This window comes from Camelina sativa, chromosome 12, assembly GCF_030686135.1.
Source record: "Camelina sativa cultivar CO46 ecotype springtype chromosome 12, ASM3068613v1".
In the NCBI taxonomy this organism is placed as follows: Eukaryota; Viridiplantae; Streptophyta; class Magnoliopsida; order Brassicales; family Brassicaceae; genus Camelina; species Camelina sativa.
This window is the reverse complement of record NC_141891.1, coordinates 593,097-617,868: the sequence shown is the minus strand read 5'-3', so window position 1 is coordinate 617,868 and position 24,772 is coordinate 593,097. Positions and strand designations below refer to the sequence as shown.

The 24,772-nt window shown below is 33.0% G+C and overlaps 3 protein-coding genes, 1 long non-coding RNA gene and 3 pseudogenes across 8 annotated transcripts; 4 read left to right on the top strand and 3 right to left on the bottom strand.

The window, feature by feature from the left end:
* Positions 1 to 778: 778 nt before the first annotated feature.
* LOC147930078 (defensin-like protein 242) lies at positions 779 to 1,365 on the top strand. The gene is made up of 2 exons (XM_087479532.1): positions 779 to 917; positions 1,073 to 1,365. Exons 1-2 carry the CDS (start codon positions 848 to 850, stop codon positions 1,285 to 1,287), a joined length of 285 nt encoding a protein of 94 aa, XP_087335658.1. The 5' UTR covers positions 779 to 847; the 3' UTR covers positions 1,288 to 1,365.
* Positions 1,366 to 2,476: 1,111 nt separating this feature from the next.
* On the bottom strand, positions 2,477 to 4,525 carry LOC147930077 (uncharacterized). Of its 2 annotated transcripts, XR_015575387.1 has the most exons (4): positions 4,379 to 4,525; positions 3,912 to 3,966; positions 3,149 to 3,209; positions 2,477 to 2,859 (listed from the first exon to the last, which is right to left on the bottom strand). It is a non-coding gene; the product is annotated as an uncharacterized LOC147930077 (long non-coding RNA). The 2 variants fall into 2 exon arrangements; XR_015575388.1 differs by lacking the exon at positions 3,149 to 3,209 and having other exon boundaries at positions 4,379 to 4,512.
* A 3,511-nt stretch (positions 4,526 to 8,036) lies between these two features.
* LOC104729262 (S-protein homolog 14 pseudogene) lies at positions 8,037 to 8,726 on the top strand (annotated as a pseudogene).
* Positions 8,727 to 11,721: 2,995 nt separating this feature from the next.
* On the bottom strand, positions 11,722 to 13,525 carry LOC104729261 (alkane hydroxylase MAH1 pseudogene; annotated as a pseudogene). Its single transcript, XR_015573992.1, has one exon. The product of XR_015573992.1 is annotated as an alkane hydroxylase MAH1 pseudogene (transcript).
* Positions 13,526 to 14,280: 755 nt separating this feature from the next.
* LOC104729260 (alkane hydroxylase MAH1 pseudogene) lies at positions 14,281 to 16,203 on the bottom strand (annotated as a pseudogene). The gene has a single exon (XR_015574766.1). The product of XR_015574766.1 is annotated as an alkane hydroxylase MAH1 pseudogene (transcript).
* Positions 16,204 to 18,605: 2,402 nt separating this feature from the next.
* On the top strand, positions 18,606 to 20,800 carry LOC104729259 (protein SLOW GREEN 1, chloroplastic). The gene is made up of 5 exons (XM_010448191.3): positions 18,606 to 19,455; positions 19,677 to 19,820; positions 19,949 to 20,029; positions 20,160 to 20,375; positions 20,488 to 20,800. The coding sequence occupies exons 1-4, from the start codon at positions 18,823 to 18,825 to the stop codon at positions 20,343 to 20,345; spliced, it is 1,044 nt and encodes a 347-aa protein (XP_010446493.1). The 5' UTR covers positions 18,606 to 18,822; the 3' UTR covers positions 20,346 to 20,375; positions 20,488 to 20,800.
* A 145-nt stretch (positions 20,801 to 20,945) lies between these two features.
* LOC104729258 (S-adenosylmethionine carrier 1, chloroplastic/mitochondrial) lies at positions 20,946 to 24,073 on the top strand. 2 transcript variants are annotated; one of them, XM_010448187.2, is made up of 13 exons: positions 20,946 to 21,113; positions 21,222 to 21,295; positions 21,384 to 21,488; positions 21,722 to 21,808; positions 21,989 to 22,061; positions 22,312 to 22,402; positions 22,612 to 22,665; positions 22,738 to 22,833; positions 22,929 to 23,018; positions 23,117 to 23,168; positions 23,383 to 23,444; positions 23,537 to 23,617; positions 23,716 to 24,073. In XM_010448187.2, the coding sequence occupies exons 2-13, from the start codon at positions 21,238 to 21,240 to the stop codon at positions 23,839 to 23,841; spliced, it is 975 nt and encodes a 324-aa protein (XP_010446489.1). In that variant the 5' UTR covers positions 20,946 to 21,113; positions 21,222 to 21,237; the 3' UTR covers positions 23,842 to 24,073. The 2 variants fall into 2 exon arrangements, with proteins under 2 accessions (XP_010446489.1, XP_010446490.1); XM_010448188.3 differs by having other exon boundaries at positions 20,952 to 21,057.
* Positions 24,074 to 24,772: the final 699 nt, after the last annotated feature.

The following is a 24,772-nucleotide window of genomic DNA, read 5'->3' as shown; positions in this document are numbered from 1 at the left end:
GGCTTGAAAAAAAACACATATTTTATAAGTTTTATATTGTTAATGATTCTAGATAAGTATCCGTGTTATAACCTTGGTTAAATTTTATTTCGTAATCTATCTTGTAACCCACTACTTAACTTGTAACCAATCAATATATCAATTTCGTAATCTATCTTTGGTTAACGTTGTGGTCTATCGATAAAATATGTGGAAAATAAATTTGTAATATTGTGTTTAAAGATCTTTGGAAACAACGTGATATATGACTAAAATCTTCCAAAAATACAGTTTGGAATATCCATAATTTTATTTGTTACTATTAATATATCAATTATTAATTTGGTATATCCCTAATATTTAAGTGTAACTATTAATATTAATATATGGATTAATCTATAACCTATCTATAATCTATTTGTAACCATTTATTTAAAATATAAAGTCTACAAAAACTATGTTGTGTACTTCCTTTTTATTAAAAATGGGATAATATATTTCTATCGTAGATTTATTTTACAAAACTGGAGAAAGAAAAGAAAAAGATGTATGGTTTTATAAATATGTGAACTAAACAAAGAGGAGTTGTCTTGCTATTTATAAAATGCCTTCCTAATTTTAAGCAATACACTTCTTTGGAATAAATATTATATACCATAAAACGGAGTAACTCCCATGACTTTTAAATATTCAGTAAAATGACAAAAATAGATATATATATATAATTTTGGTCAAACAGTTTTCATTCTATTTCCAAAAAACATAAGATGCAAAGAAGTTGCAAAATAGCTATATATCAATGTACAACTGCTGAAACCATTACATACAATTTTTAACGAAAAAAACATAGTCAAAAGAGAAACAAAAGATGAAGGTTGCTGCAATATTTTTGGTTTCTTGTGTCCTTTTCTCTCTTCTCCCTACCCACTCGTCACAAGGTAACTAACATTAATATATTGTATCATAATTAGATGCATATTTCTTCCTCACTAAAATAAAAAGAAAGACAAGAGAAAACAGTCTGAATTAAAAAGATTGACTCATATTTATTAATGTCTAGTATTTTTGTGACATGTAAAAAAAAAAAGAACAGATGTATCAGTTTTTCCGCCAACGAAGGAATCAGTGTATCGACATTCTAAACAAGTCTTCAATGGATCATGCACAGACAGAGGCAGTCCACGAATCACTTGTTTCCTTGATTTCTTGGGTTCACGAAGTGCAAGTGAGCAGCCTAAAAACTGCACTTGCACTCCTCTGCCTAAAAATAAGCGTCTTTGTGAATGTGAAGTTATTCAACTGTGGTAGTAATTACAAAAAAAAAAAAAAAAACTAAGATACATCTGTTGAATTATTTTTCATGGTCATATTTCCATTTTTCTAAAATCACTCCTTCGATTATTCTATTTTACGTACCTTAGAGAATTTTCACATCTTTCTTCTAAAGTAATTTCTTACAAACATTCCATTTTACATTAGAGATTCAATATCTGAGATTTGCCTATACACTACAAGAAAGCACGTCGATTTCAGACGAATTTTCTGACGGGAAAAATCCGTAGGAAATTTCTGACAGTTTTCCAAGAGGTTTCCGACATATTTTCGAGGAAATTCTGAAGAAGACATGTCTTTCAGAAAACTTTCAGAAATTTGTTAATCCGTCGGTAATTTTTTGGATAATGTATATTTATTTTATAAATGTGTGAACTAAACAAAGAGGAATTATCTTGATATTTTTAAAATGCCTTCCTAATTTTAATCATTACATTTCTTAGAAATAAATGTTATATACCACGGAGTAACTCCCATGACTTTTTCAATATTCAGTAAAATGAAAAAATATATATAATTTTGGTCAAACAGTTTTCATTCTATTTCCAAAAAAACATAAGATGTAAAGAAGTTGCTTTTTTTTTTTGAACAACAGATGCAAAAAAGTTGCAAAATAGCTATATATCAATGTACAACTGCTGAAACCATAACATACAATTTTTAAAGAAAAAGCATAGTCAAAAGAGGAAAAAAAAAAAAGATGAAGGTTGCTGCAATATTTTTGGTTTCTTGTGTCCTTTTCTCTCTTCTCCCCATCCACTCGTCACAAGGTAACATTAATATATTGTACTAGGAATTTAACCGCGCTACGCGCGGTCGAATTATTTTAAGAAATTTTATGTATTTTTTAGTATATCTTATTCTTTTGGTCACAACATAAGAGTATGAAATTATATATGCTTTCAGAAATATGAGCTTTCATATAGTTTACAATAAAATATAGACTAAAAAGGAAAATTTAGAAGAACTGAGTTGGTTATTTCATATACATGAGATTGAAGGGCCTCAAATTTTTCATCACGTTTTGTGAACACATTTCACATTTAAAGTTTTTTTATTTGTTCTACTTGGCTATTTTCCTCTCTTTAGAAAATCATTTCATTGGTTTGGAGCTAGTAAATTGAATATTTGTAATAAATTTAAATTCAACCGAAAATAAATGAACAAAAGTAAGAACAACTTATAAATATTGAACCCAACTTATTTCTTAAGAGGTTTAAACTATGTCTTATGGAAAATATAACAAAATAAGAAACTCATGAACCTTCAATATGCCCATCTATCTAATGGTGATTTTACTCGCTTCCCGGTCCTGATCTTTCTTAAAAAGGATGAAGACAATTCCATCTTTACATGACTCGCTTCCCGGTCATGAATTACTTTTGACCCTTGTACTTAAAATTCTTTAGGAAACACTTCATTTCTTTCTGGATTAAAGAAAGTCATATGAAAAGGGCAAGAGATTACTATGAAATTTTCATAATTGAGAAAGTTGAGTGGATGACATGAACTCTGAGCTTTCCTGGCATAGGCTCGATTACACCACGACTGAAAAAAAACAAACATTAGCATGAATCATAAATTATTGGATGAAAGTTATGTACGCACAATATTCAAGTAATTGTTCACTTGAATATGTCAGAAGGAAACTAATAAACCTTCCTAATGAAGCTTGAACTTGTTACATATTCTACTTTAATTATAGTAGGATTAATTCGAAAGAGTAATAATAAGCAGGTTTTGGACATGAGGTCCTGAACTTAAGCATTTTTTAACTACAGTAGAGCAAAGTGAAAAGGCATTATATGCTTACAAAATTGGTTTACATCTAACTTACCCCATAAACCATGAGGATTCACTTGAGCTTGATATTCATATGATCATGTTCATTGAATAACCTGCACGTATGCCAATTGTTTCGTCCCATCTTAAAGTTATGTGATGTGTCTAAACATATAAATGAGGCAATGAAAACCAAACTAATACAAATGATATAACATAGTTCTTAACTCTTTCTACTGTATACCATAATATACATGGAAATTAAACAAAATCAAATACCGAGATATATAATATCATCTCGATCTTAGTATTCTTTGGAGAACTAAATTCTACATAGACATAACCATAGAGTAAAATAATCTCTAGTTCAACATGGAAACAAATAGCTGATCTAGCTATGAATGTTTATGGATTCATGTAGCTTGAAGTTTGATAACAGATCATAACAGAAAAACTGGAAGACCTATTATTTAAAGACCCAAAAAGCTACCTAGGACGATGTAGTATACTTTTATTATAAAAAGCAGGCCAATTACTCATTTGAGTTGTTACTTAGAGCCTCAACTTAGAATATATACTGAGCGAACCAACAAAACCACCAACTATGAAATAAGTTGCCCCGACTTGAGCTATAACGGTAAAGCAGATATGTTCTGGTAGGAGACCAAAACTATATACAAACCATGTATGACAGCGTCGACACATGTGTTATGAGGAGGGATACTTAAATCATACATTGATACATAAACAAACATACATACATCTGATTTAAAAGAAGTAAAGAACCGAACAAAAATCTAATTAAGAAAGAGACATACCCAAATTTAGTGAGAGTATTTCACCCAGATCCTCTAGCTTCAGCCTTCCTCTTTTCTGCAAATTAACAATTTCAATGAATTAGATATAACTATTAATACATGTATACAATACGCATATATATATATATGTCCATACACATGTGATTATACTGATTCATGCCGAAGATGAAAATCATATCAACAAAGAAAAGGTAAAGACCTTCATAACTCAAAAAAAATGACTAAAACCTAGCCGCCGTTCAGCAGATTGAACACTGAACATTGAAGAGAGAAAGGAAATTGTGAAGAGAAATTTCATCTAGTCCTATATAATCCATGTAAGTAAAGAAAAATTTTAGAGTGAAAGGAAATTGTAAGAGGCATGAAACGGAAGGAGATGACATTATATAGGACTTCAACTTACACTTATTGAATAAAAAGTAGTGGGACTTCAATTGAAAGAGACAACATTGAAAGACTTGAATTACCGTTTTAGAAGAAGACGTTACGATGGAGATGGAAGTCAGGAAAGACAACGAAAGGGTGTGGAGGATTGTTGAGGGACGCTTCAGGTCGCACAACGGCGGACGGCGGAGTGGAGCTTCCTAGAGAAAAGTTTTATTTCAACATCATATAAAACATGTATTATTATTGGATTGAGCTTTTACAGAAATATGAAATTGGGCTTTTAAAGAAATATGAAACACAAAAAAAAAAAGAATTGCTTAGTGGGTTGTGTCAAAAATTTGGTCTTATTAAATAGAGGGAGTGGCTGATGTGGCAGCATCAGGAATGAGTAAAGTTAATTTTATATATATAGATTATAATTAAATGCATATTTCTTCCTCACTAAAAAAAAAAAAGAAAGACAAGAGAAAACAGTCTGGATTTAAAAAACTGACTCATATGTATTTACTAATGTCTGTGTTTTTGTGACATGTAAAAAAAACAGATGTATCAGTTTTTCCACCAATGAAGGAACCAGTGTATCGACGTTCTAAACAAGTCTTCAATGGATCATGCACATACAGAGGCAGTCCACGAATCACTTGTTTCCTAGACTTCTTGGGTGCACGAAGTGCAAGTGAGATGCCTAAAAAGTGCACTTGCACTCCTCTACCTAAAAATAAGCGTCTTTGTGAATGTGAAGTTGTTCAACCGTAGTAGTAATTACCAAAAAAAGAAAAAAAAAATCTAATATACATCTGTTAAATTATTTTCGTGGCCATATTTCTATTTTTTTAAAAATCACTCATTCCATTATTCTATTTTACGTATTTTAGAGAATTTTCACATCTTTCTTTTGAAGTAGTTTTTCACAAACATTCCATTTCACATTAGAGATTCAATATCTGAGATTTGGCTATACAAACTTAACAAGGTTTCTAGGGATAAAACATAAACTGGCTAGAATGTGTTAAACCTAGTAGCAAGCATAAAAATGCTTTTCTCTTGATCAATAATTTTTAAAAATTTAGTTTCGCAAAGTTACAGTTTTTGCAAGTTTGTTAGGTCAAATGGTTTATAAATTATATTGTATGGTATTGGGATTTGCAAGATAGATGTAGTGCGTCCACGAGACTGATATCTAGGGATAAGAAATGTTAGATGACTTGAAATCAATGAACTACATTCACATATACGCTCATGGAGCATTTTATATATGTAAATTTTCCAATGAAATTAACAAATGAAGGGGAAAGTAATAAAAAAATCCATGAGCAAAACTAAAATACTAAACAAATCATGAATTAGAAGTAGCAAAATTCAATGTAATTAAATTTATGCTGATCATGCGTCAACCTCATACATGATTATTTCATTGTGGTTGTTGTTGTAGTTGCGGTTGTGATTGTGTATGCTGTAATGGCGGGTGGAGCGGTTGGAGTTGAGATGGCCATTTTTGTGGTTGTGATTGTAACTGTGGTGGTGAATAATCTTGGTGTCCATGTGACTGGTACTGCTGCGGCTGCATATAAATTGGTTGAGTGTTGCTCGACCCAATATTTACTCCTGGTTGAACAATCGGGTAACCTAAGGTTGCATGAAACGGATTCATAATAAATGGTTGAGGAGCTTGCTACGCAAGAAACCTATAAGTGAAGCTCAATTTTCCTTTTTCTTTGTTTGGACCCGTCACACTCACACCCCGCGTCACCAAACTCATACCGTTACTATCATCACCGTTGCTAGTTGACAGAAGAGATGGCGGATGTAATCCAAAGAGCTCCTTAATCGGGACTTTGACTTCACCAACGTCCTTATCTCCATGAATGGTCCGAACTCGAATCACTTTCACAATATATAAGAGTCAAACGACCCTCTTCAACTAACTTCTCATCAAGAGAAAAATCAACTTAGTGGTCCCATCTCGGGATTCTATAGACACAATAGGCGATAGGAGTATTGGTTGTAGTCGTTTTCTTACCTTCGCGGATCATAACCGATACGCTCATCTCGTTGCCGATGTTGACCTTATTTGTGTCTTTAGCGGATTTGATCATGAGCTCTAGGGTCAGTTTCATCACTGCGGTTTGAAGTTGAGGGGAACACATGACGGGGTGACCTGAACATCATTGGATCCGGGTTTGGATTAATGAGTTGACCATACGATAACGAGTAATCTGGTGCCGAACTGCCGAAGGATAATAATCGTCAACGGAAACTGTCGGATTTAAGCTGATATGAGAAAGTTAGCATTCCGTTGGTTCTCTCCATGATTTTCACAGTGTAAGTCACCATCTTGAGTTTGTATTTATTACGGTTCATTAATAGTAGTTGGTAGAAGCAAGAAACCAAGACGTTGACGTCTCCCAAACAAAGGTCATTCTCTCCTTCAAGCCAATAGCTAAAATGCTATATAACTTGACCTTGAGGTTCAATAGGGCTGCTTCTTCATTGACGTAAAACTTCATGGTGTGGTTCCAAGTCGGATTGGAGACACCGTAGAAGTCAATGGGGGTTTTGGCCGCTTATGTCTTTTGAATGATGTCGTCGGTGATTGAAACAACGGTGTATACGTCAATCTTATCCGAGTCATTGATAAGCTGACGTCTATGATTATGAGCTCGAGGGTTGGATTATTCTCTCTGGATCTTTGTAACTCTGTGGGAGACATTTCGGATTTAAGAGGCGGGTCCCTTTTTTTTGGGTTCAAAGTCTTGTCTTGGCAAATTATTTGGATAATGTCGAATGATTGGTAAAGATATTTTTGTAGAAATGCATGGACATGTTTTGATGTGTTACAAAAATATACAAAGCTGGCACAGTAGTTTACACAAATTATTTTATTAGTATTAAACTGAATTTGGATTAGGCTCTATCCAGCGCCGTCTCTAAGTTTTTGAGCGCCACCAGCAAATAAAAAAAAGGGTCTGCTTATAATCATAGACGTCAGCTTATCAATGACTCGGATAAGATTGACGTATACACAGTTGTTTCAATCACCGATGACATCATTCAAAAGACATAAGCGGCTGTTATAAAGAAAAACGCTTCGTTTTTTCATTCGATTCTTCTTTTTATCTTCTGTATACTTGAGACTGCGATTTTGAAATTAAAATATCAGAGCCGCTAGAAATACAAGCGACTCAATCCTTTATCCATATCCATTTTTTAAAGCTGCGACTGTAGATAGTATAGAAGCCATTGACGGACCTTTGAGAAGAATTGACAATGAAGAAAATAATTAATCTCATCTAAAAATCCATTTTTATTTCAAAATTTAAGGTCATACCCTTTGAATAAGTCATAAGTATACAATACACAGTTACTTTTATATGAATCGCGCGTGAGAGTCGCACGGCGACAGAAAGAACATGGCTAGTATCAATGAACGACTAGATATCCTATTCTTATACGCTGAAAAATTCTTCAGCACAAGTTCTCTTACAATAACTAAGTCATAAATTACGGAACCAACATCCTTATTTCCAAGAATATTCCAAAATCCAATAAATTTTACAACAAAATTTGTAAGGTTGATTTTCTTTTTACTAGTTCAACCATACTTTTTTACACTATCTATTTTTAGTTCATATGTGTTTGTTTTTCAATTCAACTAATTATTTCAGCCCACACATAAAAATAAACGGGATTATTAACAGCAGGAAATCATTATAAATACTACACTTTGATGTCATTAGATTCATGCATCTAACTCTCCAAAATTTCTCCAAAAATATTCTAGATAAAAAAGAAGAAAATGAATCGTCTTATGATTTGTATGTTTGTTCTTGCAATGTGTTTTGAGTTAAATGTATCGATAGCATCATGGTTCAAATGTCCGAACAACAAAGTTCTAATTGAGAACGATCTTGGTCCCGGTTTGGTTCTCCAGTACCATTGTCACTCCAGAGATGACAATCTATCTGTTGCAAATTTACAATTCAAAGAAATGAAAAGAATAGTATTCGGGGACAAGTTAGGCAGAAGGACAAGATGGACTTGTACTTTGAAACATGGATTGTACATGCGATATAGTAAAGAATTTATAGCATACAAAGCCGGTGTCATTGATGATTGTGATAAATGGCGTCATTGGATTGCCAAACGTGATGGAATTTATCTTATAAAAGATAAAAAGCTGCCAGCAGTGTTCAAACATGCATGGATTAAAAAAACTAAATAATGTTTATGGTGCATGACAATGGTACTTTTTGTTTAATATTAATTATATAGACATATGACCAGAGCCGGTCAGGACTACAAGCAGAGCAAGCAGGTACTTGCGGCCGTCAGATAATATGTAATCATTAATCGATCTTTTTTATGAGAAGTTTTCTTACTCTAATGGTAAAAGTATTTGGTTTTTAATGCCCAACACCAGGGTTCAAATCCCAGTACTATTATTTCCTTGTTAGTCAACAATTCTTTTTTTTTAATTAATTATAAAAAATTATACAACATTTGTTCTATTTGGGCTTGCAGCCCATAAATATTCAGCGACAGCTCTGTCTATGACTATGCATCAACATTCTACTTAATTAACTAGATTTTAACATGTGGTATACTGCAGAACCATTTTTTAATAATTATTAGAAAATATCAATGTATATTCTATACATGTTTTAATATGTTTTTATTAATATTAATATTTTATAATATTAGATGGATTGTATTTTTTATGTTTGGTACCGGTTAGAATTGGTATAACACCTCTCGTGAACTCATTTGATATCAAACTAAAATATTTTGTGTATTTTACTTGAATAACCTGCTCCATAACATGATCCACAAGAATTTACATTTTTAGCAACTTAAAAGTTTCTTAATTATTTAAATTATGGATACTAATATCTTATGTTTGTTTTTGGATATTACAAATAATAAATTTAAATTTAAATATTTATTCAAATGGCACGAATTTAATTATGTAAATCTTACCAAAAAAAATTACTTTGCCATAATAATGGGATATACAGCTATATACGAGTTCGTTGGATATTATTTACATTATTTAACTAGATTTCAGTACAGGGCGTGCATATAATTATTATTGTTACTAGATTTTGAATAAAAATTATATATGATCGATTGATGACGGTAATAAAATATTATCTTATAGAAAACTTTAAAGGAAAAAAAAATTTCAGATACACAATTTTTAAAAATATAAAAATCAGTTGTGTTTGAAAATCAAATCTGATAAAAAAAACTCGACGTCCATGCGAGGCGGATCAAACTGGTGACCTCACATATCCTAAACCATTTCTTTGACCACCAGAAAAACAAAAAAAAATTATAATCATGAATTTATCTCATTTTTCATATTTAATTGATCGCTATCACCTATGTTTTCGTGTTTTTTATTTAATGTTTTCTTATTCTTCATATTCTTTCTTATTATTTTCATTGTCAAATTTTATGGTAATTTTCATCGTTACTTTTACCGTCCAGTTCTTCGTTATACTCTTCTTCTTGTTCTTCCTCGTTAACTTCTTCACATTTTTTCAATGAAAACTCTTTTTTTAGACTACCACACAACTTGTTAACCCATCATACTCCAAGACCAAAATCATTTTTTTCTCATCATAAAAATTATGCAATTCATGAAGACCAGCATAGTCAACACATGCACCCAATTATTGATAGTTTCATTCATATACTTATTCGGTTTTAGATCCACACGTATTGAAACTTCTCAAACAAAAATCCTTACTTGTAGAGAAAGTAATATGAACACATGTATAGTTAAAACAATATTTGTGCTTTTCATCGATCCTTCTTCTTTAAACTCAAATAACATCAAATCAAGGTCTTGCGCCTCAATCCTTCTTTCTTAGACTTAAAAAAAAAAATTACTGCAAAAGTATCAAATCATCTATAAAGTCATATACAAAAACATGTTTTACAGCTCATAAGAGATATAAAGCACAAACGGAGATAAGTAAGATTCTTTCAAGATATTAAAAAATTTGATATATAATATTTAGTAATTCTTAAACTTTTAAATTTTTGATAGAGATTAAATATTTAAAATATTTCAAACTTTAGATGTAGTTTAAATATTTCTAACATTTTTTTTAGAGTTAAATATTAATGACACTTTCACTTTTTATAGATTTTAAATAGTTATAAAATCTTAACATTTTTATGGAGGTATTTATAATATTCTAAATATTCTATAATAATATTTAAACCTTTAAAAATAAATCAAATAAAATTTTTAAATTTGGAAACCTGATAAATAAGCATAAATCAAGCAAACCTGGTAAATTTATAGTTAGAAACATATTAGTTTTATTTACAATGGTTCTCAGCCATTGTCTAAAATTTTCTAGCGGATGTGGGACTTTGTACATATTTCTTTTAGTTCTATAGATTTTACATTTTTTTTCTAAAAAATCATAATAATATAGATTACTACTACATTTCCAAAAATGTTATTAGTGAAATATCTAATTTTTATTGGTTTATTTAAATGCTATATGAACACCTTTAGGAGTTTATAGCTTCAACTTTTTATTAGTATGGATATAATATCTTAAAATTTCTATGTAGGTTAGGGAATTGTAATATTTTAAAACATTCTATGAAGTTTAAATATTTTTAATATTTGAACCTTTAAAAAGTTTCAATATTTACATCGTATTTTAAACTTTTAAAATTTATAGATTATAATTTTTAAAAAACCTTTTAAATGTTAAGAAATTTTTAAAATTTAAAAATTATAATATTTTGAAACCTTTTAAAGCTAAGACTTTTAGAAGTTTCAATATTTATTATATTTTAAACTTTTAAGAGGTTTAAAATATAATATTTGAACCTTTTAAAAAGTTTCAATATTTCTAATATTTTAAACTATTAAAATTTTAAAATTATAATATTTAAAAACTTTTAAAAGTTTTAATATTTATAATATTTAAACTTTTAAAAATTTTAAATATTATAATTTTTTTTTGAAACTTTTTCATGTTTTAATTTGATCAAATAGAAAACCGGATCAAACCGAATAAACCTTTTAAACTTGGACGCATGATAAATCAAACTTTCCTGCTCATTCGTTGTTGGAAGCATATTAATCTTATTTATATTGGTTCTGAACCATTGTCTAAACATTTTCTAGCCGATGTGGGATATTGTGTATAGTTCTTTTATTTCCATAATTTTTTTTAAAAATGTTAATGAATGACATGTCAAATCATGATAGGTTCTTTAAAATAATTCTTAATATAGAAAATTCTGGAAAATAATGACATGTCGAATCCCTATTGGATGTTTAAAATCCTATATGGACAGTTTTAGGAGTTTATAGCTCCTACTTTTATTAGTATAAATTGCCATATGTCTTGTATTTGTTTAAACCATATTTAAAAATTACACTATTAAATGAAACTTGAAAAATTTATTTTATTGCGTTGAATCGCTTCAGCTGACCTTATTTCCTCGCTCAGGGAGGATTGAAAATGCCAAGAAGAAAGGAAGAAAAAAAAACGCATTACTTAAAAAAAAAACAATCAGACCAAACATCTCTTAGTAACGGTGACTTTAACACCATGCTTCATGTGAAGTATAACAGATGGAGCTGGCTCGATCTTTTGCCCTTCAACGATCTTCATCTCATAGTTCTGTATGATTTTCACAGCCACAGTCTTCATTTGCATCAGAGCCACTTCTTTCCCCAAACAAGTTCTTGGACCCGCGTTAAACGATAAGAACTTGTAAGATGGCTCATGAACCGATCTTCCACTCTCAGATATCCATCTCTCCGGTTTAAATTCCAATGCATCTTCTCCCCAAACCGATTTCATTCTCCCTAATGAGTAAAGACAGAACAGAATCTTCGAGTTGGCGTCGACTTTGTGTCCGCTTGGAAGAACGTCCGCTTCAGTAGGAGACTTGTGTTGAAAGGGAACAGGTGGATAGAGTCTGAGCGCTTCACAAATCGCTCCATGTAGATACACCAGCTTCTTTAACTCCTGGGGGTTGAATGAACCAGAATCAACACCAGACTCAGAACCATCGGTCAGGTTTTTGTTGATTTCTTGACGAATCTTGGCCATGACTTCTGGGGTTTGACAGAGAAGCCAGAAGAGCCAAGTGAGTCCAGATCCTGTCGTATCACGACCAGCTAACATGAAGGTCAGAACTGTGTCTCTGAGGAATCTGTCATCGCTTGGATTTAGCAACTTGTACTTGGCCGTGTCCAAGTTCATGTAAGACGTCAGCAAATCTTTAGAAGGAGAATCAACATTGTTAATCCCACTGCTTATCTCATCTCTCCTTGAAGCTATGCACTCGGAGCAAACACGATCTAAAGTCTTACGAGCTTTCGTCATCTTCTTCTCATCTCCTAACCCAAGCAAGCCTTGGATCCTCCAAAAGATCTCCGGCTTGACATGTCTGTAGAAAATGGCTTCCTCTGCATCGTCTAAAGCTCTTGCAAACTCGACTTCCGGCATTTCGAGGGAGAGACAACCTGGATCATACCCGGTGGCTAAAACAAAAGTAGTGTCGAACGTAAAACGTTGGAACATGTCTTGTAAGTCCACAGCGAGTTTCTCATTAGCTGCATGGTCAAGAAGTGGGACAAGCCCTTTCTCTAGCTTATTCAAGCTTGTAGCTAATGAAAACTTTTGAAACTCGGGGTTCATCATCATGTTTTGGGCTGATTTCCTCAGATCCTTCCACAAGTCCGAATCTGCATTGAAAATCCCATCTCCCAAAACGTCGAATAACTTCTTGAACTCGGGTCCTTTCGGGTAGTTTGCGAAGTTTGAGCTCATGATGTGGTGGATATTAGCCGGATCAACCGTGACCAACATGTCTAGGCCGGAGAATAAGGGGCCAACACAAGGATAGGTTAAGTTTGTGACCTCGAGAATATCGGTTACAAAGTCGTAAACACGATGGATCTCGGCGAGCATGCCTGGAATCATACCAAGGAATGGCCAGTTTGTTGGACACAAACGGTGAGGTTTCTTGTTGATCAAGAAATATCGGAAGAGGAGAAAACAAAAGAAAGCAATGGAGATTTCAAACAAGCTAATCAAAGCCATTAGAGATAAAATTAAAACGTACTGTATTTTTCTTCTTTTGGGATACACCAAATTGCAGCTTGATTCTTGAGTTTAATTTGCTCTCATGTAGAGGATATATAAAGCATTTCCTTTGGGCGTTTTTGAAACTGGTGATGTGTCTTTGTCCTCTGAATAAATTACAGAATGGAATAAAATCTTAACTTTCTTTGGTGATTATGTCCTATTTTGTGTGTTTGGTATTATAGCTTTGTAATAAGTCCAGTCATCTTTTGAAAACCAATGCATGTGACATATTGTTACCCAACTAGTTATTTTCTGATATAAAATATTTTAAAATTTGCATAATTTTAAAATTTATCCATAAATACAGATCGTACGTGTAACCTATATGGTAATATAGATTTTCAGATAATCATGATACCTCTTAACTTTTTTAGTTTTACTCTTATATAAAACATCTGCAAGTTTGTTTTGTTTCCAAGAACAAAAAAAAATAGTACGTTAGTTTTGAAATCTGACTATTATAGATATATATACTTACTTACTATAAAGGTCAAGATATTTTTCTAAATCATATGCATCTATCTCGTTTTAGATTATTATTCTTTTAGAAACACAGTAAATTCTTTTACATCTCTTTATTCTACTACTTTGATTTTCTAATAAATATGTATTGACTAATAAAAATATACCATTATAAGAAGAAGACTTCTATCTGTCATTATATTTCTAAACGTTTCAACATGATGATACATAGTATATAATGTGCCATGAACATTTGCCATAAAATAACTTTACATGTAATGGCATGGTCATTTTTTGTATTTACGTAATTTTTACTATGTGGATCATTTTAAAAATAAATGATCCACACATTTCTCCTTTACCATCTCTATATATGCCTTAAATAAATAAATGGACATAGTTTTATTGAATACAGACCGCTGCTATTCAATCTGAAAGTAGTAGACACAACGTCCATTACATTTATATTTTAACTGTTATACAAAGATCAATTATACGTATAATTTAGTGGATGACTTTCAAGCAGACCTGAGATTGCCAGAGTTTCTACTTTCTAGTATAACATTCACACACAACATCTTTTAGAGACCGTGACTTTAAGACCATGCTTCATGTGGAGAATAACAGAAGGAGCTGGCTCGATCTTGTGCCCTTCAACGACCTGAAACTCATAGTTTTGTATGATTTTCACAGCAACTGTCTTCATTTGCGTCATAGCCACTTCTTTCCCCAAACAAGTTCTTGGACCGGCGTTAAACGACAAGAACTTATAAGATGGCTCGTGTAGCGACCTTCCACTCTCAGAAATCCATCTCTCCGGTTTGAATTCGAACGCATCTTCTCCCCAAACCGATTTCATTCTCCCTAAGGAGTAAAGACAGAACAGAATCTTCGAGTTGGCGTCGACTTTGTGGCCACTTGGAAGAACGTCCGGTTCAGTAGGAGACTTGTGTTGAAAGGGAACAGGTGGATAGAGTCTGAGCGCTTCACAAATCGCTCCATGTAGATACACCAGCTTCTTTACATCCTGGGGGTTGAATGAATCAGAATCGTAAGAAACAGAACCAGCGGTCTTGTTTCCTGGAAATAGGTTTGTGTTGATTTCTTGACGAATCTTGGCCACGGCTTCTTGGTTTTTGCATAGAAGCCAGAAGAACCAAGTGAGTGCTGAGCCCGTCGTGTCTCTACCAGCTAACATGAAGGACAGGATTGTGTCTCTAAGAAATCTGTCATCACTTGGATTCAACAACTTGTACTTGGTCGTGTCAACATTAATAGAAGACATCAGTAAATCTTTAGAAGAAGAGGAACTGATATTATCAGTCCTCCCTCGGCTGATCTCATCTCTCTTAGAAGCTATGCACTCAGAGCAAACACGGTCGAAAACCGCATGAGCTCTTTTCAGCTTCAACTCATCTCCAACCCCAATCCATCTTTGCATCTTCCACACCATCTCCGGCTTGATATGTCTGTAAAAAATGGCTTCCTCTGCATCGTCTAACGCTCTTGCAAACTCGATTTCAGGCATTTCAACTGAGAGACAACCTGGATCATACCCGGTTGCTAAAACAAACGTAGTGTCAAACGTGAATCTTTGGAAAACATCTTGTAAATCCACGACTATTTTCTCTTTAGCAACATGATCAAGAAGTGGCACAAGCCCTTTCTCCAGCTTACTCAAGCTTGTAGCTAATGAAAACCTTTGAAACTCAGGATGACTCATCATGCTTTGAGAAAATTTCCTTAGATCCTTCCACAACTCCGAATCCGCATTGAAAATTCCATCTCCCAAAACGTCAAATAACTTCTTGAATTCGGTTCCTTTTGGGTAATTCGCAAAGTTTGAGCTCATGATGTGGTGGATATTAGCAGGATCAACGGTGAACAACATGTCGAGACCCCCCAAAGTAGGTCCTTTGAAAAGGAAGTTTAAGTTGCCGTCCTCAAGAAGCTCAGTTATAAAGTCGTAAACACGAGGGAGCTCGGGAAGTAAACCCGGAAGCATACCAAGGATCGGCCAGTTTGTGAGAAAGGGACGGTGCTGTTTCTTTTTGATCAAGAAAAAGTGAAAGATAAGGAAACAAGTGAAAGCAATGGAGATTTCGAGTAAGCTTACCAAAGCCATTAGGGAGAAATTTTAGGAGATTATCACACTATGGTGGTGATGCTTGATTCTTTGTTTTATGTTTTCATTCATACACTAAGGAGATAACATATATAAACTAGAAAGCATGCATCATCGTCTGTGTGTCCTAGATATTGGTTGTTATTTGTCTTTGTCGTTTCAATAATTATAACACGAGCTAGATCGTATTCGTACCTTATCTTTGGTGACTATATATGTCCTTTTTTGTTTGTTTGGTATCGTAGCTTTGTGGGGAAGTCAAAACCTTCTTTGAAACATATTATGAAAAATTAGTTATACGTCCCAATATAATACAATTGTGCAGCTAGATTTGTTTAACTATATAGCTTTAACAAAACAAAAAAAAAGATGTGTTTAAAGCTTTTTGAAGAGAGTAAATAGAAAATAAATATATGAGCTTAATTTTAATTGGCCAGTATATACTTTTATTTTATCAAGAAAATAAGTGGTTTTTAAAGTTTCAGACTTTTAATGGTTTATCACATTTCTATAAAGGGATTTGGAGTAGATGTTAATTTATGGTTCTGTTGGTATTTAAGAAAATAGCAAATATATATTTTGTTCAATATGTTCAAACGATTTTTTAACTAATGTAGTTAAAAATTGAAACACATTTAAATGGATTTAATTTGATGACTTAAAAACTTATGAAACATGTAAATTTTGAAGTACATGCATATTGCATGTCTTGGGATTTAATTAGTTATAAAAATGATTTTTTTTTTGTATTAGTAGTAATTTAAAGTATAATATCGTTCTCTGTTATTTAATGTGTTAATCATTGTAATGGACCATCTACAAATGTATAAAATTGACATATCAATATTGTAGTTTAGCAGTGAGATACATCACGTTTCGATTTTCTATATATAGGGGAAACAAAGAAAGTTAGTTAGCTTCAACGGAACAAATTGTATATAGTAATGTCATTTTCTTAGCTTAATAGCTTTTAACAATATGTAGTTGTTTGTTCGAAGCCAAACTGTATCTTTCGCAATAATTGATCTGAAAGCTACAATAATGGAGTTCTCGGGATTGCGTGATTGGTGGTGTTCGATAGTGACGTATGAGATGTCTAGTGTACCTTGCCTACTGTTGGGTTCTTATCTCCACTGGCAGATTCAGGTTCCATGGTCCTTGTATCATTTCTTGTCTACTACTTTGGTACGTTCTTCCAATCTTCCATGGCCTTAGATGATGCTCCAAACCTCCATGCGTTCTTTACTTCAGATTTAGAATTAACTATACGAAAAATATGTTTATCTGCATAATTTTGATGTGTCGAACGTCGTATCTTTGTGTCCACCCTAGTGCATGCATAGATGATAGAGATCATGAAAATCTTTAAAATCAGCTTCTACGTACTTTGTCCACTTGGAAGTACATCTGCGAAAAGTGATTAGAACTAGCGGACAGATGCCACTGGTAAAATTTGTTAGACTAATGCACATTTACTAGATTTTAACCTGTGGTACACCGCAGAACAATTTTTTAAAAAATAATAACATTTTAATTTTTATTTACTTTTTATATTTAGTTTGTTTTTAGTTAAATAATAATTGTTTTTGGATTGTCAATTATTAGAACAATAATAGGGGAAATAAATACATAAATATGTAATTTATAAGCTATTATCGGATTAACTCACAATTTTACCAATAATTTAATTGTTTTATAAAATTTTAGTTAAATACCCTGCTTTAATATGTCTAATATTCTAATATTAGTGGTATTGACCATATAATTAAATGAAGATTTAACCCGTATTTCAAAACCGAATTAATAATATTTTATATTTATACTAATGTTAATTCAAACCATTATGTTAATAACATGTCCCGCCATATAACAACAAACTGTCATATTAGTGGTTTAACCCGTGTTTCAAAACCGTCATATTAGTGGTTTAGAGTGTGGGTGTTGTGTTTTGTTTGTGAAGTTGATATTTATACATGGAAAATGCTTGATGAGCAAGGAGTTTACGATCCATAGCAATAAAAGAGAGATTTTAGTGTTTTACTATTTGAGTTGATAACATTATCGTAGAATAATATTAAGTTTTTAACGTGATATATACTATATTAAATGTATTTATTGATGCTAAAGTTAAATATAACCGATTATTGAGCTTCTAAATTTGGGTTTCCGTTTTTATGAACTTTATTAACGTTATAATAATTATTATGATTGTAATCATTTGTTACTCAAATTTGGCTGTGTTATTTAAATTTAAGAGATCATACAGTTTCTAAAGATCTATTAAAATAGTTTTAAAGATTTTTATGAGTAATGCATAGAGTTGTTTTTGGAAAATCAAAATGTATAGATGTTGTTGAGCTATTTATGGCAATAAACATATTAAATTAGGTCGATTTAAATAGTTATATTAATTGAGTTTCTACGAAATGTTATTTTAGGAAAATCGTTAGGGGTTAATGTTATAAATAAAACAAATTAAATAATCAAAACTTAAAGTGCGTAAACTAAAATGTAATGTTAATATAGATGAAAGTGTTTAAAAATGTTAATATAGATGAAAGTGTTACATTGATGTCCTCACTCATAATTTATCAGAATGTAACAACCAGCATAATTTGTTTTTGTACTACATACCGACTTGAATAAAAATAAATTCACTATTTAACTTAAAAAGATTTATTTTTTACATTGATGTAAAATATAAAAAAAAAAGGTGTTATTTTTACAGTAAAGGCATTGTAAAAAATGTCATTCAACCGGAGAAAAAAAATTACAAGACACTCGCCGCTGAAGACGCCTGATGTGTTCAATCGGAGGAGTATTAGCTCTTTGTTCTCCGGCTAAATTTCATCATCGCCGGGACCAATCACAGATTTTTACTCCGACCCATCTGCGTAATCCAAATGGGTTTCAATTTCGTTGTAGAAATTCCCGAGCTTTCGCTCCCAAACTCGCCCAATCCGATCCCAATTTCACTTCCCCCTTATCACATCTTCCTCTTAAACGCTCTTCGACGTCTCTTCATCCTTCCAAGGACTTCTTCGTTCAGACTCTAGCGAGAAAAGCCGCGATTTTACTTGTTGGGTCGATTGTATTTCTAGGGTTTTGTTCTTCGAAGCCTGCTTTAGCGCTACCCGCTGCAACCGTGGTCTCTCAAGCGGAGTTAGATGACGAGATAATGTTCGAGAAGCTTCTGGAGGGTGAGCCAGAGAACATGGAGGCTCTGAAGGCTGTTTTGTATAAGAAGATGAGGAGAGGGAGAACTGAAGATGCTGTGAAATATGTTGAGAAGCTAATGAAATTAGAGCCTCGTGAGATTGAATGGAAGCTTCTAGAAGCGCTTTGTTATGAGACAATGGGACAACTGAGCAGAGCTAAGAGATTGTTTAAGGATATTCTCAAAGAACAACCTCTTTTGATCAGAGCTTTGCACGTAATGTGTTTCTCACCTTCTAAAGATTATAGTCTTTTAGTGAAACTGTGAATTAAGTGGATGTTTAGGAGAAATTGTGTTTTCTTGTTTCTTGGTTGGTAATAGTATACTGCCTTAAGTATGTTTAGATTTCGATATACTTAAAACCCAATCATCTGCCTTGATTTCGATATTGCTCCTTTCAAAAGGATTCAAGTTTTCTCTTGTCTTGTTTCTTGCAGGGTCTTGCAATGGTAATGCATAAGAGTCATGACTCCTCTGTCTTTGATATGCTCACGGAAGCTATGGAGGTTGCTCGACAAGGAAACCGAGTAACTGAGGAGAGAAACATACAAGTCTTGATTGGTCAAATGCATATTGTCAAGGTAAAACCCAATCATCTGCAAAACCATTCCTTCTTGTGTGTGTTTGGTCTTTTTGAACTACGTTTTAAGTATGTTTAGATATAGTGGATTGTTTTATGTACTTTATGGACATTGGTTTAAAACTTCAGGGTCAATTTGAAGAAGGTCTAAAGGTATTTCAACAAATGGTCAATGATAACCCCCGGGATTTTCGACCTTACCTTTGCCAGGTAAGTTTGTTCATGAAAAGAATGTTCTTTGATTCACTAAATTCATCTCTCAGTTTGCAAGTAACGCGTAAAGATATTAGGCTTATCTTTTGCTATTCAGCTTTGAAGAAATTGCAAGCGTTTGTTTCAGGGCATAGTGTATAGCTTAATGGAGAAAAAGGAAGAAGCAGCGCAACAGTTTGAGATATATTGGAGTCTTGTACCTGAAGAATTCCCACAAAAGGGATTTCTCGACGATGTTGCATTGGCTGCTCAAGCCAAATCCCGAGAACGACTTCAAAACACATTCAAAGCTAAATTTGCTCAGGGGAAATAAATCATGGATAAAATAATTTTCAATATCCAGGTAAATAATTTCATCTTACTCGATGCTTCATCAGTAGTTAGAAGTATTCATTTTGGTGTTTGGAGTGACACTCATGTAATCACATATTGTTGTTGTTGCATTTACATGACAGTTGGTTATAATGTTATCATGTGACGGGGTTAATGACAAAAAACCGCACTGGAGCAGGCGGAGTCAGTGGGTGCACTGTGGAACCTAGAAGAATGACACTTTGGAGGGTTGCAGTCATGTTGTGATTTCTCTCAAGTGCAGAATCAGACGTGAAAAAGGTTGTAGTAACATTTTTTTCATGTGTATAAAATTCCAAATTAGGTACTTTTCGTTCAATTGCTCATATACAGTACTTCTCTTTCACAGTTTCACTTTTGGCTACTTCTTATAAAGTTAGTTCCATGATTGAGATTGAGTGGTGCTATTTTTTATTATTATGACCTGTATTTGATAAATTATTTTTTGTTGGGTTCAAATTAAAATATCTAAAATGTATCACCACGTTATTCATGAAATATACCGACTAAGGCATGGGTTACGGGCTTTAATAATAGCCTAGTGGGTCCATTTAGGCCCATTTGGGGTGAAAACGACAAAAGTGTAAAACAGAAGAGAGCACTGCTTCGTCGTCTAATCTCTTCGCTGAGAAACTCTTGGGAACTGGGAAGAGCCAAAGAACGTGTTTCGTTTTGTGAGCTCTCTCTCTCTCGCCCTCTTACACTTCGCGCCTGTCTATCGTTTCTTCCTGTAATCTCCAATGCCTCACTCGTTACATTTATGCGCTTTTGTATTGTATTGCTTCAGTTGCTTAACTAGATTTTTGTAGATGAGTGGAATTGGTTTTGGTGAAATCAGGTAAAAGGCGTTTCTGATGGCTCCTCTTACTCTCTCTGTTGATGTGAAGAACTCTTCTTCTTCGACTTCTCTTGGTAAACAAATTCGCTTCTTCTAGTGGTTTCATTATTGACTGTGAAGTCTTTTTTTTTTCAATTCCTTTTTGTGTATTGATTGTTGCAGATGTATCGAAGATAATGCAAAGTCCACAGCTCAGAAAGAGCAAAGGCTTTGCATCTGTTAATACCCAAGAAGACAAACCCTTTGATTTCTTCCGCTCTCTCTTTGGTTCGTCTTTATTTTTTGCCCTTTTTTTTTTTTCTACTAACTCTTTTGCTTCATTTGCAGTCTTTATTTTTTCTGAATCTGATGCTCTGATTCTTTATACCTGGAAAAGATAATTTCTTTTTATGCTCATTGTTAAACATTGTGTTTTGAAAAATACTACCCTCTATGTTCCTGAGATCGGCAGCTTCAGCTGTCTTACTTTTGTTATTTTTATGTTTGTTTTGGTGATGCAGAGGGATTTATAGCAGGAGGTACAGCTGGAGTTGTTGTCGAAACAGCTTTATACCCAATTGATACAATTAAGACAAGACTTCAGGCAGGTCAAGAAACTATTAAGCTTGTGTTATAATCCTTTGCTTCTTTTTTTAAGTTTCTTTGTTAGACTTGCTTTTATCTGTATGCTACTAGCTCATGTAGTCCTTATGGTGGTCTAAACGGGGAAACCAAACAAAAAATTTGAACTTTAGTTCCTAATTGTTTTGGTCTTATGATGTAGGCAGCTCGTGGAGGTGGGAAAATTGTTTTGAAGGGTCTTTATTCAGGATTAGCTGGAAATATCGCTGGTGTCTTACCGTAAGTGACTCTGACCTCATCCCTAGTTACTTTTGTTATTTCCACTATCTCTCTCTCTCTCTCTGGCCACTTGACATTAGTGATGGATGATGCAGCAACCATAGATTATAATTTGTCTGGTTTCTTCTTAAAGGGCCTAAATGGCGACAACCCAAATAGACAAAAGATTGTCGCAGTACTTGTTTCTATTTCTCCTATATTCTAGTACATGTTTTTGACGCTTGATTATTTTGACAATATTTCTTTGTAGGGCTTCGGCTTTATTTGTTGGAGTTTACGAACCCACAAAGCAGAAACTACTGAAGACTTTCCCTGATCATTTAAGCGCAGTTGCTCACCTGGTGAGTGATTTTCTTTATCTCTAAATTTGCCATTGAAAAAGTATTTTATCAGTCTCTTCTATCACTAAATGATCAGGTCGTTATCACATCAATAAATAAAATGGTATACTATAAGCAACAATATGTTTTTGATCATTGAACTGTTTCTCGCATACGCCTTGTATATTAGAACTGAAAAGTAATAATTTGTTCCCTTGTTCAAATTCCAGACTGCAGGGGCCATTGGTGGACTTGCTGCCTCTCTGATTCGAGTACCTACAGAGGTAAAAACTCTCTCTTGGATCATGTTCGACATAGAATCCCTCAGTTGACATTTCTGTGTGTGTATTCATTAGGTTGTGAAGCAAAGAATGCAGACCGGACAGTTTACATCAGCCCCCAATGCTGTTCGACTTATCGCATCACAAGAGGGATTTAAGGGTCTATATGCAGTTAGTAACATCTTTTTAAGCTCTCCCTTTTAGTCTCCACTTTTTTGTTGAATTTTTGTCATTTTGTGTAGTAACTTATTCCAATTGCTTTTTAGGGGTATCGGTCCTTCCTTTTGCGAGATTTGCCCTTTGATGCTATACAGTTCTGCATATATGAGCAGATCTGCTTGGGTTATAAAAAAGCAGTAAGCTTCTTGGCAATATATTTGACATTTCTTCTATATGGTAACTTCTGATGAATTGATACTTTGCATGAGATTAACTTTGGTCAACTCTTTGGCAGGCGCGTAGAGAGCTTAGTGATCCTGAGAACGCTCTCATCGGTGCATTTGCTGGTTGGTGACATATCTTATATGCTTTAATATAATTTCTCCGGATCTATAAAATCAAACTTGAATGAGATATAAGCCGCTGGACTTTAGAAAAGACTCTGTTCTGCATTTACCTTAACACTACAAAGTGCAATGGTGTTATTACATCAAAAACCAGTTTAATGGTATTGTGCGAGTGATTTAACTGGCATTATGGATATCGTCGTGGTTTATGCAGGTGCTCTGACAGGAGCAGTCACCACTCCTCTTGATGTTATTAAGACAAGATTAATGGTTCAGGTAATAATAGTATTCTCACACCTTAAAAAGTCTCCCTTTGTTGTCTCCAAAATCCAATCATCTTATTGTTCTATCTTGACCTCCTCTTTCAGGGATCAGCTAAACAATATCAAGGAATAGTTGACTGTGTTCAAACAATTGTAAGAGAGGAAGGAGCTCCTGCACTCTTAAAGGTACACACACAAACGGACTAGTTTTTCAAGTAGAAATCTTTAGAAAAGTGTTATTGTAAATTGAGCAGTTTTAAGAGGAGATATGACTTGACTTGTAGGGTATTGGGCCAAGAGTGTTGTGGATAGGTATTGGAGGTTCAATCTTCTTTGGTGTCCTCGAGAGCACTAAGAGAACACTTGCACAGAGACGTCCCAAGACGGTTAAAGAATCCAAGGAGGAATAATTTTCTGGCAGCACACAAGAAAAAATGGTTGGAAGGTGTTTATTTAATGTTTTTCACATTTCAACCCCTTTGTGAGTTTTGTGTGATCAGAGTTTGTCATTTACCAATGATCAATTCAACTTTCATTAAAAATAAAATAGTGTCTGGTTTCAAATTTGTTCCATATAATTTTGAGATTGTATTTGATAATTTTCTTAAGGGAAAATTTGAAATAAAGGAGGTTTTTTTAACTTTTGTCTATCTACACTTTTTTTTTTTGGAGATTGACAATCGTGACGAAAATACCTCTACTAATAGATATAGTGAAGTTTTAAGGAGTTTAAACCACAAAAAAATTAGAAAACCCATGCTAGTAAACAATTGTGAAAAAAAAAATTTGAAAAAAAAAATTATTTTGGTGTCAAGAATCAGTTTTAATATTGATGATTTATGGTCTAAATTGTTCAGAAAACATTTTCTAAGATTTTTCAAGTTCTAAAACATTTAGATTATTCATTTTACAGTTTGTAGTTTGTACATATTCTATGAAGTTTAGACGGAAAATTTGTTCTAAAAACTTCAGAAACATGAATTTTGTATATTCTACAAAATTAATAATATGTACTCTACATTTTCCTTCATTCCACATCAATTCAGAATATATTTTCCACGTTTTATCCTGTATACTAAAAGAAGTAGAAGATATATCATAAATAATTTAGAATGTATAATCCGTAAAACTTAGAATACCATAGAAATAGAAATAAAATAAATGAAATAAGAAAAGTCAATATTTTTTAGGGAAAATTATAATTAAAGGAGCTTTATCCAAACATTTGTCCATATACATTTTTTTTTTAAGATTGTCAATTGTGACGAAAATGCCCCTACTAATAGATATAGTGAAGTTTTTAGGAGTTTAAACCAAAAAACAAACAGTAAACACATGTTA

Excerpts from the sequence above, each read along its gene's own strand:
- LOC147930078 (XM_087479532.1), top strand. The coding sequence starts at position 848 with ATGAAGGTTGCTGCAATATTTTTGGTTTCTTGTGTCCTTTTCTCTCTT. Across the intron at positions 918-1,072 it reads CCCTACCCACTCGTCACAAG|ATGTATCAGTTTTTCCGCCA; the intron begins GTAACTAACATT and ends AAAAAAGAACAG.
- LOC104729259 (XM_010448191.3), top strand. The coding sequence starts at position 18,823 with ATGTGTTCAATCGGAGGAGTATTAGCTCTTTGTTCTCCGGCTAAATTT. Across the intron at positions 19,456-19,676 it reads TTTTGATCAGAGCTTTGCAC|GGTCTTGCAATGGTAATGCA; the intron begins GTAATGTGTTTC and ends TGTTTCTTGCAG. Across the intron at positions 20,030-20,159 it reads TTCGACCTTACCTTTGCCAG|GGCATAGTGTATAGCTTAAT; the intron begins GTAAGTTTGTTC and ends CGTTTGTTTCAG.
- LOC104729258 (XM_010448187.2), top strand. The coding sequence starts at position 21,238 with ATGGCTCCTCTTACTCTCTCTGTTGATGTGAAGAACTCTTCTTCTTCG. Across the intron at positions 22,062-22,311 it reads AATATCGCTGGTGTCTTACC|GGCTTCGGCTTTATTTGTTG; the intron begins GTAAGTGACTCT and ends ATTTCTTTGTAG. Across the intron at positions 23,618-23,715 it reads GAGCTCCTGCACTCTTAAAG|GGTATTGGGCCAAGAGTGTT; the intron begins GTACACACACAA and ends CTTGACTTGTAG.